Raw genomic sequence first — 15,238 nt, forward strand, 5'->3', positions numbered from 1 at the left:
ACCTTAGACCACACGGCAGCCTTTGTCAACCATAAAGAGACTGTGTGTACACGGATGTATTTTAGACACTGTTTTCTGCTAAGGGGCTGTCTGTGTCCACACGCTTGAGGATGCTGCACTTTATGTAGCCTTGTAGAACCCTTTAAATTTAGTAGCCAGAGCCCTCTAATTTGTTATTATAGGCTATTTGCTATTTTTTTTTTCTTGAGGCAGAGTCTTGCTCTGTCGCCCAGGCTGGACTGCAGTGGCACAATCTCAGCTCACTGCAACCTCCGCCTCGCAAGTTCAAGCGATTCTCGTGCCTCAGCCTCTTGAGTAGCTGACATTACAGGTGTCTGCCATGAGGCATGGCTAATTTTTGAATTTTTGGCAGAGACACAGTTTCACTATGTTGGCTAGGGTGCTCTCAAACTCCTCATCTCAGTTGATCCGCCCACCTCGGCTTCCCAACGTGCTGGGGGAAACTTGATTTTCTATAGCATTATGTTACTGGATATTTCCGTAAAATTTAAAATGAGGGAGGGAGAGAGACAGAGAGAGAGCAAACTCCAGAGTTGGGACTCTGGAATCTTGGGTCATGAGACAAATTTTAGATAAAACTATAAAAATCCAGAATTTACATGTGTGGTTTTTGCTGATAAAGTACAATTCTAAGATTGTAAATAATTGCATAATCCTTCCCTGGGAACTTAAATCATTTTAACTGGTTCTGCTGTAATACTAGAAATACAAGCATGAAAAATTCTCATGGTTTATTGGTCACAATGACTCTGAAAACATTAATAATACCTATTAGATATTTTGCATATTACACAGGAAGAAGAGTTTGCATCTCAGATAAAAACAATAAAAATACATGAAAGTCTTTCACGTTAGCACAGATTTTAGGCATCTCGTGTTCGGGAGGTTGGATCTGAGACGTGTTTTGAGTTGGTCGTAGTGAAGGACACTAGGTGTCAATTCTAGTGAGAACAATTTCCAGGAAGCCATGTTCCGCTCTTGAGTGAGCACCCACTGGGCCTCGTGCAAGGTAGAAAGAGCCTGTGTACGTCACCCTCCCATGATGTGGTCAGCATGTAAACTGTATGGGCAGGGCGCCAAATAACATCCTGTGCGCTGCTGAGCTGAGCTGGGGCGCGGCCGCCTGTCTGCACCGGCAGCACCATGTCGCTCATGGTCGTCAGCATGGCGTGTGTTGGTGAGTCCTGGAAAGGAATCGAGGGAGGGAGCACTGGGGAATAGATCTGGAGTTGGAGGTAAAGATATGGGCCTAGAGGTGGAGTTATGGGCCTGGAAGTGGAGTTATGGGCCTGAAGTGGAGATCTGGGCCTGGAGTGGAGATATGATCCTGGAGTGGAGATATGGGCCTGGGGTGGAGATACAGGCCTGGAGCAGAGATACAAGCCTTGAGTGGAGATATGGGCCTGGAGTTGAGAGAGGAGCCTGGAGTGGAGTTATGGGCCTGGAGTGGAGACATCAGCCTGGAGAGGAGATATGGGCCTGGAATGGAGATTCAGACCTGAAGTGGAGATCTGGGCCTAGAGTGGAGATCTGGGCCTGTTGTGTAGATCTAGGCCTGGAGGTAGAGATCTGGGCCTGGAGGCTGAGTCTCTGCACAGCTGAGATCCTTGTTCCTGGGGGCAGGTAGGCAGCGAGGGTGAGTTTAACTTCAGCCCAGCAAGGGCCTGGCTGCCAAGACACACAGCCTAGTCGGGGCAGCAGGGTGCCCTGGTTTGCCTGCAGATGGATGGTCCATCATGATCTTTCTTTCCAGGGTTCTTCTTGGTCCAGAGGGCCTGTCCACACATGGGTGAGTCCTTCCCCAAACCTTAGGGTATCATCTCCCCACATAAGAGGATTTTCCTGAAACTGGAGGGAAGTCCTGTCAGGGAGTCTCTCATAAACTAGGAAGAGGGGACCCTCGGATGCTCGGCCCATAGTTCTGACCTCGCCCTTCCCGGCCTTTCTTTCCCTTTCCTGATTCAAGCTCTGTGAAGACTGGGGTGACACTGGGGTGCTCCAAGCTGGGGTGTGCAGGGAGGAAGTGGTGTCAGCAGCAGAGAAAGAGAGGGAAGCAGTGCTAGGAACAGCAGGTCCTCTGAAGACAAAGGTGTAACTCACACCCTCCAGGGTTTCCGTGACGGTAGGGGCTGCAGTGTGGCTGCTGTCATTCTACCAGAAGAGGTGGGGAAACCACAGCCATGGCCCTGACATTCCAAATCCTGTGATGGGGGCTCACTTCATGAATTGGCTGATATTCCATTCACATAGGACATGCCCTCCATGCCATGTCTACTTTGTTTTCTTTTATGTGAGTAATCTTGCAGTATTAAAATCTAGTAAGAGTCGCTTCTTCAGCACTTGCTTAAAGTTCTCAGCTGACACTTTTGTTGTAGGGAGATGCCATGTCTGTGCGGGGTGGGTCCTTCCTGTAGCCCTGGGCTCCCAGGTGTGGTAGGAGCCTTAGAAAGTGGAAATGGAAGAATCTTCTGAGCACGGGGAGGGAGGGGTGGCTCCACATCCTCCTCTCTAAGGTGGCATCTCCTCCCCCAGGTGGTCAGGACAAACCCTTCCTGTCTGCCTGGCCCAGCGCTGTGGTGCCTCGAGGAGGACACGTGACTCTTCGGTGTCACTATCGTGGTGGGTTTAACAATTTCATGCTGTACAAAGAAGACAGAATCCATGTTCCCATCTTCCACGGCAGAATATTCCAGGAGAGCTTCAAGATGAGCCCTGTGACCCCAGCACATGCAGGGACCTACACATGTCGGGGTTCACACCCACACTCCCCCACTGGGTGGTCGGCACCCAGCAACCCCGTGGTGATCATGGTCACAGGTCAGAGGCTTTCTGTCTGGGCTTCTCACTGTCCCACCTCCTGAATCCCACAGCTTCTGGTGGGGGTGTCCGTCAGGGTCCCATCATCCAGGCCCTGACTGTATTTGGGGTAAAGGGGGATTGAATACAGGGGAAATGGTCACTGTGGTGGAAAGAATAACTGTCCCCAGTGATGGCTACATTGTAATCCCTGGAGCCTGTGACTATTTATGTTATAGGACAAGGGACTGAAGGGGAAGATGGAGCTCAGGTTGTTGATGAGTTCACCTTGAGATGGAGAGATGGCCTGGACTGTCCCGCTAGGCTCAGTGTAATCACAAGGGTCCACATGAGAGGAGGAGGATGAGCGGAGTGGGGATTAGAGCAGCGTAGTGGGAGGGAGACGCTATCAACCACTGCGGGCTTTGAAGGTGGAGGAAGGCCACTAGTCACTGAATGCAGGTGGCCTCTAAGGGCTGGAGAAGTCAAGAGAACTGATTCGCTGAGTCTCCAGAGGGAACGCAGCCCTGTAGACGCCTTGATTTTAATGCAGGGAGAACTGGATCCAATTTCTGTCTCCAGAAGTGGAAGGGGTCAGTGTGTTCTCTCCTGCCGCCATGTTTGTGATAATTTTCTGCAGCAGCAACAGGAAACCAACACAGGAACCCAGGTCAAGGACAAGTTAGGAAACCAAACAAGGATAGCCGGGCGTGGTGGTGGGTGCGAGTAATCCAACGACTGGGGAGGCTGAGGCAAGAGAATCACTTGAACCGGGGAGGCAGAGGTTTCAGTGAGCCAAGACCACACCGCTACACTCCAGCCTGGGTGAAAAAGTGACTGTCTCAAATATAAATTAATTAATCAATTAATTGAAGAAACCAAACAAGGAGAAGGTTGGCTACCCTGAGGTCAGCAAGGGCAGGATGCTGATGCCACCACCAGGCTCCATCCACATAGGAAGGGGTTGATGTTCCTGGAACCAGCACTGGGGGCCACCCTATGGAAGCTGGGGCCACGGAGAAGGCACAGATATGGCAGGAGAGGCTCCCAATCCCCATCAGGAACAGGGTGTGTTGACACTGATGTCTGCCTTACTGATGAGTTGATACCTCCTGCCAGAGACTCCTATTTGTTCAAAAGAGATTGATTCAGGCTGCTAAGAGCCTGGATGTGCAGCCTGTCCTCTTCCACCCCCACATAGACAGCAGGAAAGAGATTAATGGGAAACAGATACAACAGCCCAAGAGATGAGGCTTTCTTCACAGTGGGAAGGGAGTCAGGGGCTACTGGAGACAGAGGGACAGAGAAGAGGGAGGAAGACAGATGGAGGGACCTGCACCAGGGGATATGGGCACAGAAAAGACACGGAGATGCAGAGAGGGAGGAGAGAGACAGACACCGGGGAGGGGAACCCTCACTCATTCCGGGTGCCGTGGATGGGATGATAAAGAGAGATGCCTTCTAAACTCACAACTTCACTTTCTAGGAAACCACAGAAAACCTTCCCTCCTGGCCCACCCAGGTCCCGTGGTGAAATCAGGAGAGAGAGTCATCCTACAATGTTGGTCAGATATAATGTTTGAGCACTTCTTTCTGCAAACAGAGGAGATCTCTAAGGACCCCTTATGCCTCGTTGGACAGATCCATGATGGGGTCTCCAAGGCCAACTTCTCCATCGGTCCCATGACACCTGCCCTTGCAGGGACCTACAGATGCTACGGTTCTATTCCTCATTCCCCCTATGAGTGGTCAGCTTCCAGTGACCCCCTGGACATCGTGATCACAGGTGAGAGTGTCCAGACATTCTTCTCATTGTCACTGGGATACAGAGTGAATGATCCAGGACTTGGAACCCCCAGGTGGTCATGAGGAAGATGAGCGTGGGATTCTTATGGAGAGAGACTGACTTGGTGAGGTCTGTACCAACAGAGACAGAGAAACAGGAGACATAAGTACAGACCAGGTGTCATAACAGAGGACAGACACAGGGGCCATACAGGGAGGTAGAAAACAGAGAAAGAGGTAAAGGAGACAGACAGACAGACATGTCCCAGAGAGAGCTGTCCTTCCATGCTGACTTTGCTCAGAGACCTGGCACAGGTTACAAGTTTCATTTCTGTTTTACCTCCACAGAGTGTTCTCTACTAGGAGAACCCAAACCCAGGACACCTGTATTTCTGACCTGAGTCGGTCCCTGTGGCCTCAGGCCTTGTGGCACCTACAGATGCTGTGTTTATCTGACACCTCTGCCTTCCATGCAATGGAGAGTAATCATCCCAGGATATCATGGCCCCAGAACACCAACCCCTGTATGCTGTGTGAACTTGGGGTCCCCAGACTGGATTCTGAGGCTCATATTCCAAATAACCCCACATATGATAGGATTACTGAGAGACACAGAGAGAAATCAGGGACGTCAAAAAGCAAAGGCATAAACACACAGAGAATGAGCCAGAAGAAGGGGATTGAGAGACTCACAGACATATAACAGGAAAGAAAAGAGGGCAGAGGAATGGAGAGAATGATGGAAGGGAGGAGAGAAAAGCTCCAAAATCAGAACCCTGAGGGAGGGGCACAAAGACAGAGAAAGATAAAGATGTGGGGATGGATTGCAGAGATTCCAAATAGAATGAGAGAGACTGAGAGGCAGAGAAAGACAAGGAGATGGAGAGAGACAGATGATAGATGGATAGATAGATATAGATAGATGATAAATAGGTAGATGATAGATAATGGATAGGTTATAGATACATGGATGATGATTGATAGATGATACATAGAGATGATGATGATGATGAAGATAGAAGACACACAGATAAATATATAGATACATAGATGATACATAGATAGAGACAGAGAGGCAGACAGATAGAGAGGTAATAGAGAGAGAGATAGATGATACAGAGATGTAGATAACACATAGATGATTGATGGATAGACAGATAGACAATTGATAGAGAGATAGATAAATGATACATATATATAGATGACAGATAGATAATTTGTAGATAGACACAAAATAGATAGATAGATAGATAGAGAGAGAGAGAGACAATAGATAGAAACATGCAGAAATTTATGAACAAGACAAAAAGTGAGAGACTCAGAATTGTAGAAAAAGGAAGATCAAGTCAACCAACCCAAGGAGGGTCAGAGAGAATAAAACAATCCAAAAAGGGAAAACATACCTAGGGGTGGGGAAGTGAGGTCAGAGACCTAGAGAGACAGAGAAGGTGGAAGGAGGAAATAGACATGAAGAGAGATGGGGTGGAGGGTGAGAGAGAGAGCATTAGGTCATAGAGCAGGGGAGTGAGTTCTCAGCTCAGGTGAAGGGAGCTGTGACAAGGAAGAACCTCCCTGAGGAAACTGCCTCTTCTCCTTCCAGGTCTATATGAGAAACCTTCTCTCTCAGCCCAGTCGGGCCCCACGGTTCAGGCAGGAGAGAATGTGACCTTGTCCTGCAGCTCCCGGAGGTCCTATGACATGTACCATCTATCCAGGGAGGCGAGGGGCCATGAATGTAGGCTCCCTGCCGTGTCCAAGGTCAATGGAACATTCCAGGCAGACTTTCCTCTGGGCCCTGTCACCCACGGAGGGACCTACAGATGCTTCGGCTCTTTCCGTGACTCTCCCTACGAGTGGTCAAACTCGAGTGACCCACTGCTTGTTTCTGTCACAGGTGAGGAAAACCTGTGTCTGTCCCATGTCTTATGATCCTAGAGCCATAGCTGAGGAACTTCCTGCTGATGATGGATAGAAGGATAAACAGATGCAGAGAGAACACGAAGCCTGGGTGTGAGGGCGGGGTCAGGGCGCACGATGGCAGACACGGCAACTCCAAACCCTCCTGCACGGCCTGCATGGAGGCCCATGGTCAGGGCTCCAGGCACCCAGGCAGGTGGAGAAAGCAGTCAGGACAGACCCAGAGGAGGGGAGACTGGGCTCAGTTTGGGGAGATCAGAGGTTCCCTCAGCCCCTCGACCTTACCCATTTCCCAGAAGCCCCTCCTGGACTCTCATCCACAGAGAGACGTCATCAGCAGCAACCCCTACACCCTTTTCTTTTCATTTGAAAAAATATTTATTGAAGTTAAATGTACCTATATAATTTACCAACTTTACCATTTTTAAGTGTAAAGTGTAGAATACATGTATACGTATATATTCCTGGGTTTTTTACCCTCCACCCTTCCCTTCCTGGCCTCTGGTAGCCACCATTCTACTCTCTACCTTTATGAGATCCACCTTTTATCTCCTGCATGTGGGTGAGAAATGGGAATCTTTGCAATGACCTCCAGTTCCACCCATACGGCTGCAAATGACAGGAGGTTATTGTTTCTATGGATGAGTAGTCTCCACCGTGTGTGTATACTACAGTTCTCTATCCGTTCACCCACTGATGGGCAGGTAGGTTGACTCCACATCTTGGTTACTGTGAACAGTGCTGCACCAATCATGGGAGTGCAGATATCACTTCGATACACTGAGGTCCTTTCCTTTGGATATAAACCCAGTAGTGAAATTGCTGGATACTATGAAAGTTCTTTTTTTTTTTTTGAGAAAGAGTTTCCCTCCTTAGCCCAAGCTGGAGTCAAAGTGGTGCGATCTTGGCTCATTGCAACCTCTGCCTCCTAGGTTCAAACGATTCTCCTGACTCAGCCTCCCTAGTAGCTGTAGATTACAGCCTCCCTAGTAGCTGTGATTACAGGTGCACGCCACCATGCCTGGCTAATTTTTGTATTTTTTAGCACAGACGGGATTTCCCAATTTTGGCTAGGCTGCTCTCAAACTCCTGACCTCAAGTGAGGTGCCTGCCTCGGTTTCCCAAAGTACTGAAATTACAGGCATAAGCCACTATGCCCAGCCTCTTTTTAGTTTTTTAAAGAATTTCCATACTTTTCTCCATAATAGTTGTACGAATTTACATTCCTACCAATAGGATATCAGGGTTCTCCTTTCTCTACCATCTTGCCAGCATTTGTTTTGTCTGTCTTGCAGATAAAAGCCATTTTACTTTACTTTATTTTATTTATTTATTTATGTTGAGATGGAGTTTCGCTCATAGTCGCCCAGGCTGGAGTGCAATGGTGTGATCTCGGCTCACTGCAACCTCCGCCTCCCGGGTTCAGGTGATTCTCCTGCCTCAGCCTCCCAAGTAGCTGGGACTACAGGCATGTGCCACCACGCCTAGCTAATTTTTGTATGTTTAGTAGAGACGGAGTTTCTCCATGTTGGTCAGGCTGGTCTCCCGACCTCAGGTGATCCACCCGCCTCCGCCTCCCAAAGTGCTGGGATTACAGGCGTGAGCCACCGGCCTAAAAGGCATTTTAATGGGATGAGATGAAAACTCATCGCGATTTTCATTTACATTTCTCTGATGATGAGTGATGCTGAGCACTTTTTCATATACGTGATCGCCATTTGTATGTTTTGTTTGTGGAGAAATGTCTCCTCATGTCTTTTGCTCATTTTTAAATTAAATTATTTGTTTTATTGAGTTGTTTGAGTTTCTTATATTTCTAGTTATTAATCCCATCTCAGATGAATAGTTTGCAAATATTTGCTCCTATTTTGTGGGTTGTCTCTTCACTTTGTTGGTTTATCTTTTGTGGTGCAGAAGTTGCTTGGTTTGACGTAATCCCAATGGTTTATTTTTTGCTTTGATTATTTGTGTTTTGAAGGTTTTAAACAAAATGTCTTTCCTCAGACAAATGTCTTCCCCATTATTTTCTTCTACATATTTCATAGGTTCAGGCCTTAGACTCATGTTTATAATCCGTTTTCATTTGATTTTTGTGTATGGTGACAGGTAGAGGTGCAGTTTTATTCCTCTGCATGTAGATATCCAGTTTTCCCCAAAACATTTATTGAAAAGACTGTCCTTTCCTGATTGTAAGTTCTCGGCACCTTTGTCAAAGTCCATTAAATGGGCTGGGCATGGTGGCTCACACCTGCAGTTCCAGCACTTTGGGAGGCCGAGGCGGGTGGATCACCTGAAGCCAGGAGTTCAAGACCAGGCTGGCCAACAGAGTGAAACCTCGTCTCTACTAAAAATACAAAAATTAGCTGAGTATGCTGATCATTGCCTGTAATACCACTACTCAGGAGTTTGAGGCAAGAGAATTGCTTGAATCCAGGAGGTGGAGGTTGCATTGAGCTGAGATTGCACCTCTGCACTCCAGCCTGCATGACAGAGCAAGATTCCATCACAAAAAAAAAAAAAAAGCCATTGGATGTAAATGCATGGATTATATCTGTGTTCTCCATTCTGTTCTATTTTTTATGTGCCTTTCTTTATGCCAATGTCATGCTGTTTTGCTTACTACAGCTCTGTAACATATTTCTAAGTCAGGTAGTGTGATACTCCTGTTTTCTCTTTATACCTTGAAGTCTCAAGACAGTGGGAATCACACACAAAAATTATGGAGAAGAGGATCCCAAGACTCCCAGGGTCCAACATTAGATAACAGAGTGTTGGCCATAAACCAACCTCAAAGATTTCCATCGAGTAGAGGACAAGCACCCTCATTTCCTCACATCTCTCCTGTCCCATGTTCTAGGAAACCCTTCAAATAGTTGGCCTTCACCCACAGAACCAAGCTCCAAATCTGGTGAGTAAAGGACCCCTCTTATCTCTGCTTTTGGAAACCTGGGGAGGTGGAAGCCTTGGATGCAAGTGTTGACTCAAATCTCCCAGCTCTGTGAATGAGGGCCTGTCTTCCACCATCTCTGAACTCCAGACACTCCAACAGTGAAAGGGATCTGGGGCCACCAAAGGGCTCAGTGAAGTCTCTTAATCTTTAATTTTCTGCAGCTGAGGCCTCCTACAAGCTAAAGAATAATTGCAAATCTGACATCCTTCTCAGGAAAAATGCAGTGTTTTTTCTGCCTGCATTCCTAACTGGGGGATAAACTCCTGGGGGCTTAGAGAGGGAAGGGAAGGGAACATCTGATGAGGGTGGGTGTTTTAGAGAAGTTCTACTTGCCAAGGAATGAGCTCCTGTTGGTCATGAAGCAACCCTGGCTGACTCAGCAGAGCAAGAGCCTTGCCTTAACAGAGAACAGAGCTCATGCACGCACACTTCGACTCACTGACTCATTCAGCCACGGCCACATGCTCAGGCTGTGCAGTGTGGAACCTTTTCCTATTGTTGCCATAACAAATTTCCACAAGATTCGTGGGTGAAAACAAAACAGTTATTTAATTATCTTTCAGTGCTGTAGCTCAAAGTATGAAGTGCATCTTACTGGGCTAAAATCAAGGTGACAGCAAGGCTGCCTTCCCCCTGAGGGTTCCAGGCAAGAATCTGCTTCTCACTTTTCCCAGCTTCTAGAGGCTCCCACATTCCTTGACTCCTGGTCCCCTTCCTCCTTCCTCAAAGCCCAAAAAGGCTGGTCACATCTCACATGGCATCACTCAGACCCTTCTTCCTTACCACACCTCTTTCTCTGAATGCTGCTTTCCCTTCTTCCACATGTTTTGAAAACTTGGGGATTCTATCAGGTTCACTAAGATGAAAATCCCTCATAATCTCCCGGAAGTCTCCAGGATACCCTTGTTTTAAGTTCAGCTGATTAGCAACTGTAATTCCATCAGCAATCTTCATTCCTCCTTTCATGTAAAATAACATATTCACAAGCTATGGAGACTAGGACATGGACATTTTTGGGGTGGGGTGGCATTCTTCTTCCACAAATAGTAAACAAGATGCATTTGGCCTCTGCTCTTGGGACACTGATATTGCAGATGGTTAAATGGGAGGACAGAAATGCATGCACAGGTGGACCAATAAATAAATGATCCATTGAGAAGCATCTGTGCATGAAATCTATTTGTTTATTTATTTATTTATTTATTTATTTACCTACTTACTTATTTATTGAGACAGAGTCTTGCTCTGTCATCCAGGCTAGAGTGCAGTGGCATGATCTCGGCTCACTGCAACCTCCACCTCCTGGGTTGAAGTGATCTCCTCCCTCAGCCTCTCCAGTAGCTGGGATTACAGACCACCACCACCATGCCCGGCTAACTCTTTTTGCATATTTTCTGTAGAGAGGATGTTTCACCGTGTTGGCCAGGCTGGTCTCAAATTCCCAACCTCAAGTGATGCAATAGCCTCTGCCTCCCAACGCGCTGGAATAAGAGGCATGAGCCACGGGGCCGATCCAAATTTTCGAATCAATAATAGATAATGCTGAGTGTATAATTTCAGGTGACAGAGAAGGTCTCACTAATCACATATTTGTGATGTTAATGAAAAAAATAGATTCAACCCTTGGAAGACTGGTGGAAAGATTTTCCACACAGCTGTCAGCCGTGAAGGCACAAAGGTGAAAACAATCTGATGTTGAAGGAAGAGGCTCTGCCTCAAATGCTGGGAATGAGATGGGGAGAATGACAAGACGACTGTAGAGAGACGGAGAGCACACTGGGTACACAGGAAACTAAGCAGGAACAAGGAGTGTGTGTTTGATACTCACAGCCCTTGGATTCACCTCGGGATAACCAGGAACCCCTACATGATTAATAGTGACTGACATGAAAATCACGGAGGCCCAGGTGCGTAACTGGAATCCAGGAGACCGTGGAAAAGGCAATTCCTGCCCCACTGGTGAAATGTGGTGCTGATTTAGACACTAAGTGGGTGAAGTAGATGCATATAACACATGTTTGTGAGGTAGAATCATTGGCTGGAAAGGCTTGCTGGGTTGGATTTTTCCTCGTAGTTTAATCCTTGCTTCATTAACTTATTTCTGAGATTTATTTCTCCTGCACCTAAATCAATACCTGGCAGAGGAGTGAGAGATAGATGAGGGGTGGTGCAAATGAAGGGACCTATTATAGCATAATATACAAGGCTGTGAACCGTCGCTCACGCCTGTAACCCAGCACTGCAGGAGGCCAACGCAGGTGGATCACATGAAGTCAGGAGTTCGAGACTAGCCTGGCCAACATGGAGAAACTCTATCTGTACTAATAATACAAAAATTAAGCAGGCGTGGTGGTGGTGCATGACTGTAATCCCAGCTCCTACTCTGGAGGAGGAAGCAGGAGAATGACTTCAGCCCTGGAGGCAGAGGTTGCAGTGAGTCGAGATCGCGTCACTGCACACCAGCCTGGGCGACACAGGGACACTCCATCTCAAAAAATAAAAATAAAAAATACATAAATATAACATACACAAATGATGCAGGCACCTGAATTCCAATCATCATTTTTCTATTTCTCTATAATTACTTCTTTGATCCTTTATCTTATCCATTAGAAAATCAGCCTAAAACCTCTTCCGTATTTGGCTTTCTGTGAACATGAGATCATATGGAAAATATGAAAGCCCCCTGAACCCACCAGCACAGGCCCTGAAATAGGGAAAGTGCACTGTTCATCACAAAAAACTTGCCCCCTCACCCAAATCCCCCACCTCAGCCCTACTTCCAATCACCTGTGGAGATACAGATAGACCATGGGGAGGTAAACGCTAATACTCCTTGGAGTGAGTCCAGACCTTGGAATCAGACATCAGCGCCAGCACTAGCTCCTGCTCCCCTTTCGTACTAATTCACAGGAGGACAGGTGGTATTGAAGCAGTAGATGGTGGAGGGGGCGGTCCTTCCCCCAGCCTCTCGGGTGGAACAGCAGCCTAACATGTGTCTCCCAAGATCACGAAGAGTAGCACGTTTCACACGGGTTTCACCATCATTTCCTGGATGTTTGACATAAGAGAATTCTACTTCGCTTTTTTGATCTTGATTTCACTTTTGTGTCCTTTTCTTGGAGAATGTAATTTGAGTCAGGAGGGTTGTGGATGTAGGAACTGTAAAGCACATTCACTGTGTATCAATCCCAGTCCAGTCTTCCCAGAGAAGACTCTAAACACCTCCTGTACTGCGCCTGGGGCTATGCCAATTTCTATCACTCACCGTCACTCAAGGGAGACAGAACGCACAGAGAATACATTACATAGGCAGGTTCATTACTAACAGATAAGCAGCAGGTGTCAAGAGAAGCCTACATTTCAACGTGAGCCAGTCCCTGAAGGCTCAGAAAAGCTGCTCGAGACATATGGAGTCACCCCATTTGCAGTATATCTGGGGGAACACAAAAAGCAGCCCAGCCTGGGTTTTGTACCCTGGAGCCACAGGAAGCACTCAGCTAAAGCACTGCATGACGTCCTCCTCTAGGAAGAACAGGAAGACAGCCCAGGCTGTTCTGGGACATTCCTCCTGATCTCAGGATGTTGCTGTCTTAGTCCATTTTTGTTGCTATAAAGGAAAACTTGAGCCTGGGTAACTTCTAAAGAAAAGAGATTTGTTTCCCTCACAGTTCTGCAGGCTGCACTGGAAGCATGGCACCAGCATCTATTTCCTGTGACGGCCTCAGGCTGCTCCCACTCTGGCAGAAGGGAAGGAGGGTCTGTCTGTGCAGACCACAGAGATCACACGGCAAGAGAGGGAGTAAGGGGGAGGGGGAGCGATGGAGCTTCCAAGCTCGTTTTAACAACCAGTTCTCCAGGAACTAATAGAGGGGGAACTTGCTAACCCCCTCTCCCTGGAACAGCATTGATCTCTTCATGATGGATCCACCTCCATGACCCAAACACCTCCCCAGAGGCCCAACCTCCCACACTGGGGGTTAGATTTCAATGTGAGGTTTGAAGGGGTCAAACATCTAAACTAAAGTAGTTGTACCCTCAGCACGTTCTATGGTTAGTATGAGAGCTATAACTGAGAAAGTGGGAGAAAGCTAGGTCTCCCGCCATCTGGGTGCTTGTCCTAAAGAGACGTTGTATGTGGTTACCTGTCAATCAAGAAATGCGAGACAATTCATCAAGAGCAACGGCTATGATTAGCTTCTTATTGGTGTCTCGTCTTCTTCCAGGTAACCCCAGACACCTGCACATTCTGATTGGGATCTCAGTGGTCAAAATCCCTTTCACCATCCTCCTCTTCTTTCTCCTTCATCGCTGGTGCTCCAACAAAAAAAGTAAGTCTCACGAAGCAGGGGCCAGAGAGCTCAGGGCCATGTGGGGAAGCAGGATGGGAGCAGGCAGGTGTGTGTTCCTCACCGGCAGGATAGTCCCGGGCCCAAAGCAGGAGCCTCAGAAGCAGGACTTTCTAGAGAGAGCACCAGACACCCTGCCCCTACCTTCAGCTGACAGACCAATGCGTGATTCAGAACTGTATCCTCATGTCCCCTGCAGCCACTCACATCCAGGAGAAGGTTCCATGACAAGCAGAAAGTGGGAGACACAATCAATGGGATGGGAACTCAGAGCTATTCATGGGATGGGTCCTTGAGCTCAGAGAGATTGAATGTCTGAGTCTGCTGTTGGCAACTGAGGGACCTCAGGCACCTATGGCCTCCCCCTGTATGTTGGTATCTGCTTATGAAATGAGGACCCAGAAGTGCCCTCCGAGCTGTTTTCTTGACTTCTGTCTCCTACAGATGCTGCTGTCATGGACCAAGAGCCTGCAGGGAACAGAACAGTGAACAGGGAGGTAGGTGCTCCTTGGCCCAGCCTCGTGGCTACTCTTATTCCCAAAGACTCCTGAAAAATGTGAGCACCCTCCCTCACTCAGCATTTCCCTCTCTCCAGGACTCTGATGAACAAGACCCTCAAGAGGTGTCATACGCATAATTGGATCACTGCGTTTTCACACAGAGAAAAATCACTCGCCCTTTTCAGAGGCCCAAGACACCCCCAACAGATACCAGCGTGTACACGGAACTTCCAAATGCTGAGCCCAGATCCAAAGTTGTCTCCTGTCCATGAGCACCACAGTCAGGCCTTGAGGGGGTCTTCTCGGGAGACAAGAGGCCTGTCTGAAAACCGGGTTGCCAGCTCCCATGTACCAGCAGCTGGAATCTGAAGGCATCAGTCTTCATCTTAGGGCATCGCTCTTCCTCACACCACGAATCTGAACGTGCCTCTCTCTTGCTTACAAATGTCTAAGTCCCCACTGCCTGCTGGAGAGAAAACACACTCCTTTGCTTAACCCACAATTGTCCATTTCACTTGACCCCTGGCCACCTCTCCAGCTTAACTGGCTTACTTCCTAGTCTACTTGAGGCTGCGATCACACTGAGGAACTCACAGTTCCAAACATACAAGAGGCTCCCTCTTGACAAGGCACTTAGACACGTGCTGTTCCACCTTCCCTCATGCTGTTTCACCTTTCTTCAGACTATTTTCCAGCCTTCTCTCAGCGGTGAAACTTATAAAGTTTTATGTGATTTCAATGTAGCTGTCTCCTCTTCAAATAAACATGTCTGCCCTCATTGCTTTAGGTAATGTGACACTGTATTCCCTAAAAGAAACCGCTGTTATCATTACCATGTCCATGTAACCCCATCTGTTCTCCACTGGGTTCTCACCCCTGGACTCTGAGCTTCTGGAAGCAGGGTGGAGCCTGATTTGTGT

At 47.7% G+C, this 15,238-nt stretch overlaps 1 protein-coding gene across 2 annotated transcripts; it reads left to right on the plus strand.

The window, feature by feature from the left end:
* Positions 1 to 1,164: 1,164 nt before the first annotated feature.
* On the plus strand, positions 1,165 to 14,455 carry LOC129020027 (killer cell immunoglobulin-like receptor 3DS1). Of its 2 annotated transcripts, XM_054463778.2 has the most exons (9): positions 1,165 to 1,198; positions 1,775 to 1,810; positions 2,554 to 2,838; positions 4,304 to 4,603; positions 6,203 to 6,496; positions 9,377 to 9,427; positions 13,696 to 13,804; positions 14,263 to 14,315; positions 14,414 to 14,434. In XM_054463778.2, the coding sequence occupies exons 1-9, from the start codon at positions 1,165 to 1,167 to the stop codon at positions 14,419 to 14,421; spliced, it is 1,170 nt and encodes a 389-aa protein (XP_054319753.2). In that variant the 3' UTR covers positions 14,422 to 14,434. The 2 variants fall into 2 exon arrangements, with proteins under 2 accessions (XP_054319753.2, XP_054319754.2); XM_054463779.2 differs by lacking the exon at positions 9,377 to 9,427 and having other exon boundaries at positions 13,696 to 13,800; positions 14,414 to 14,455.
* Positions 14,456 to 15,238: the final 783 nt, after the last annotated feature.

The sequence above is a fragment of the Pongo pygmaeus genome, chromosome 20 (genome assembly GCF_028885625.2).
Source record: "Pongo pygmaeus isolate AG05252 chromosome 20, NHGRI_mPonPyg2-v2.0_pri, whole genome shotgun sequence".
Lineage (NCBI taxonomy): Eukaryota > Metazoa > Chordata > Mammalia > Primates > Hominidae > Pongo > Pongo pygmaeus.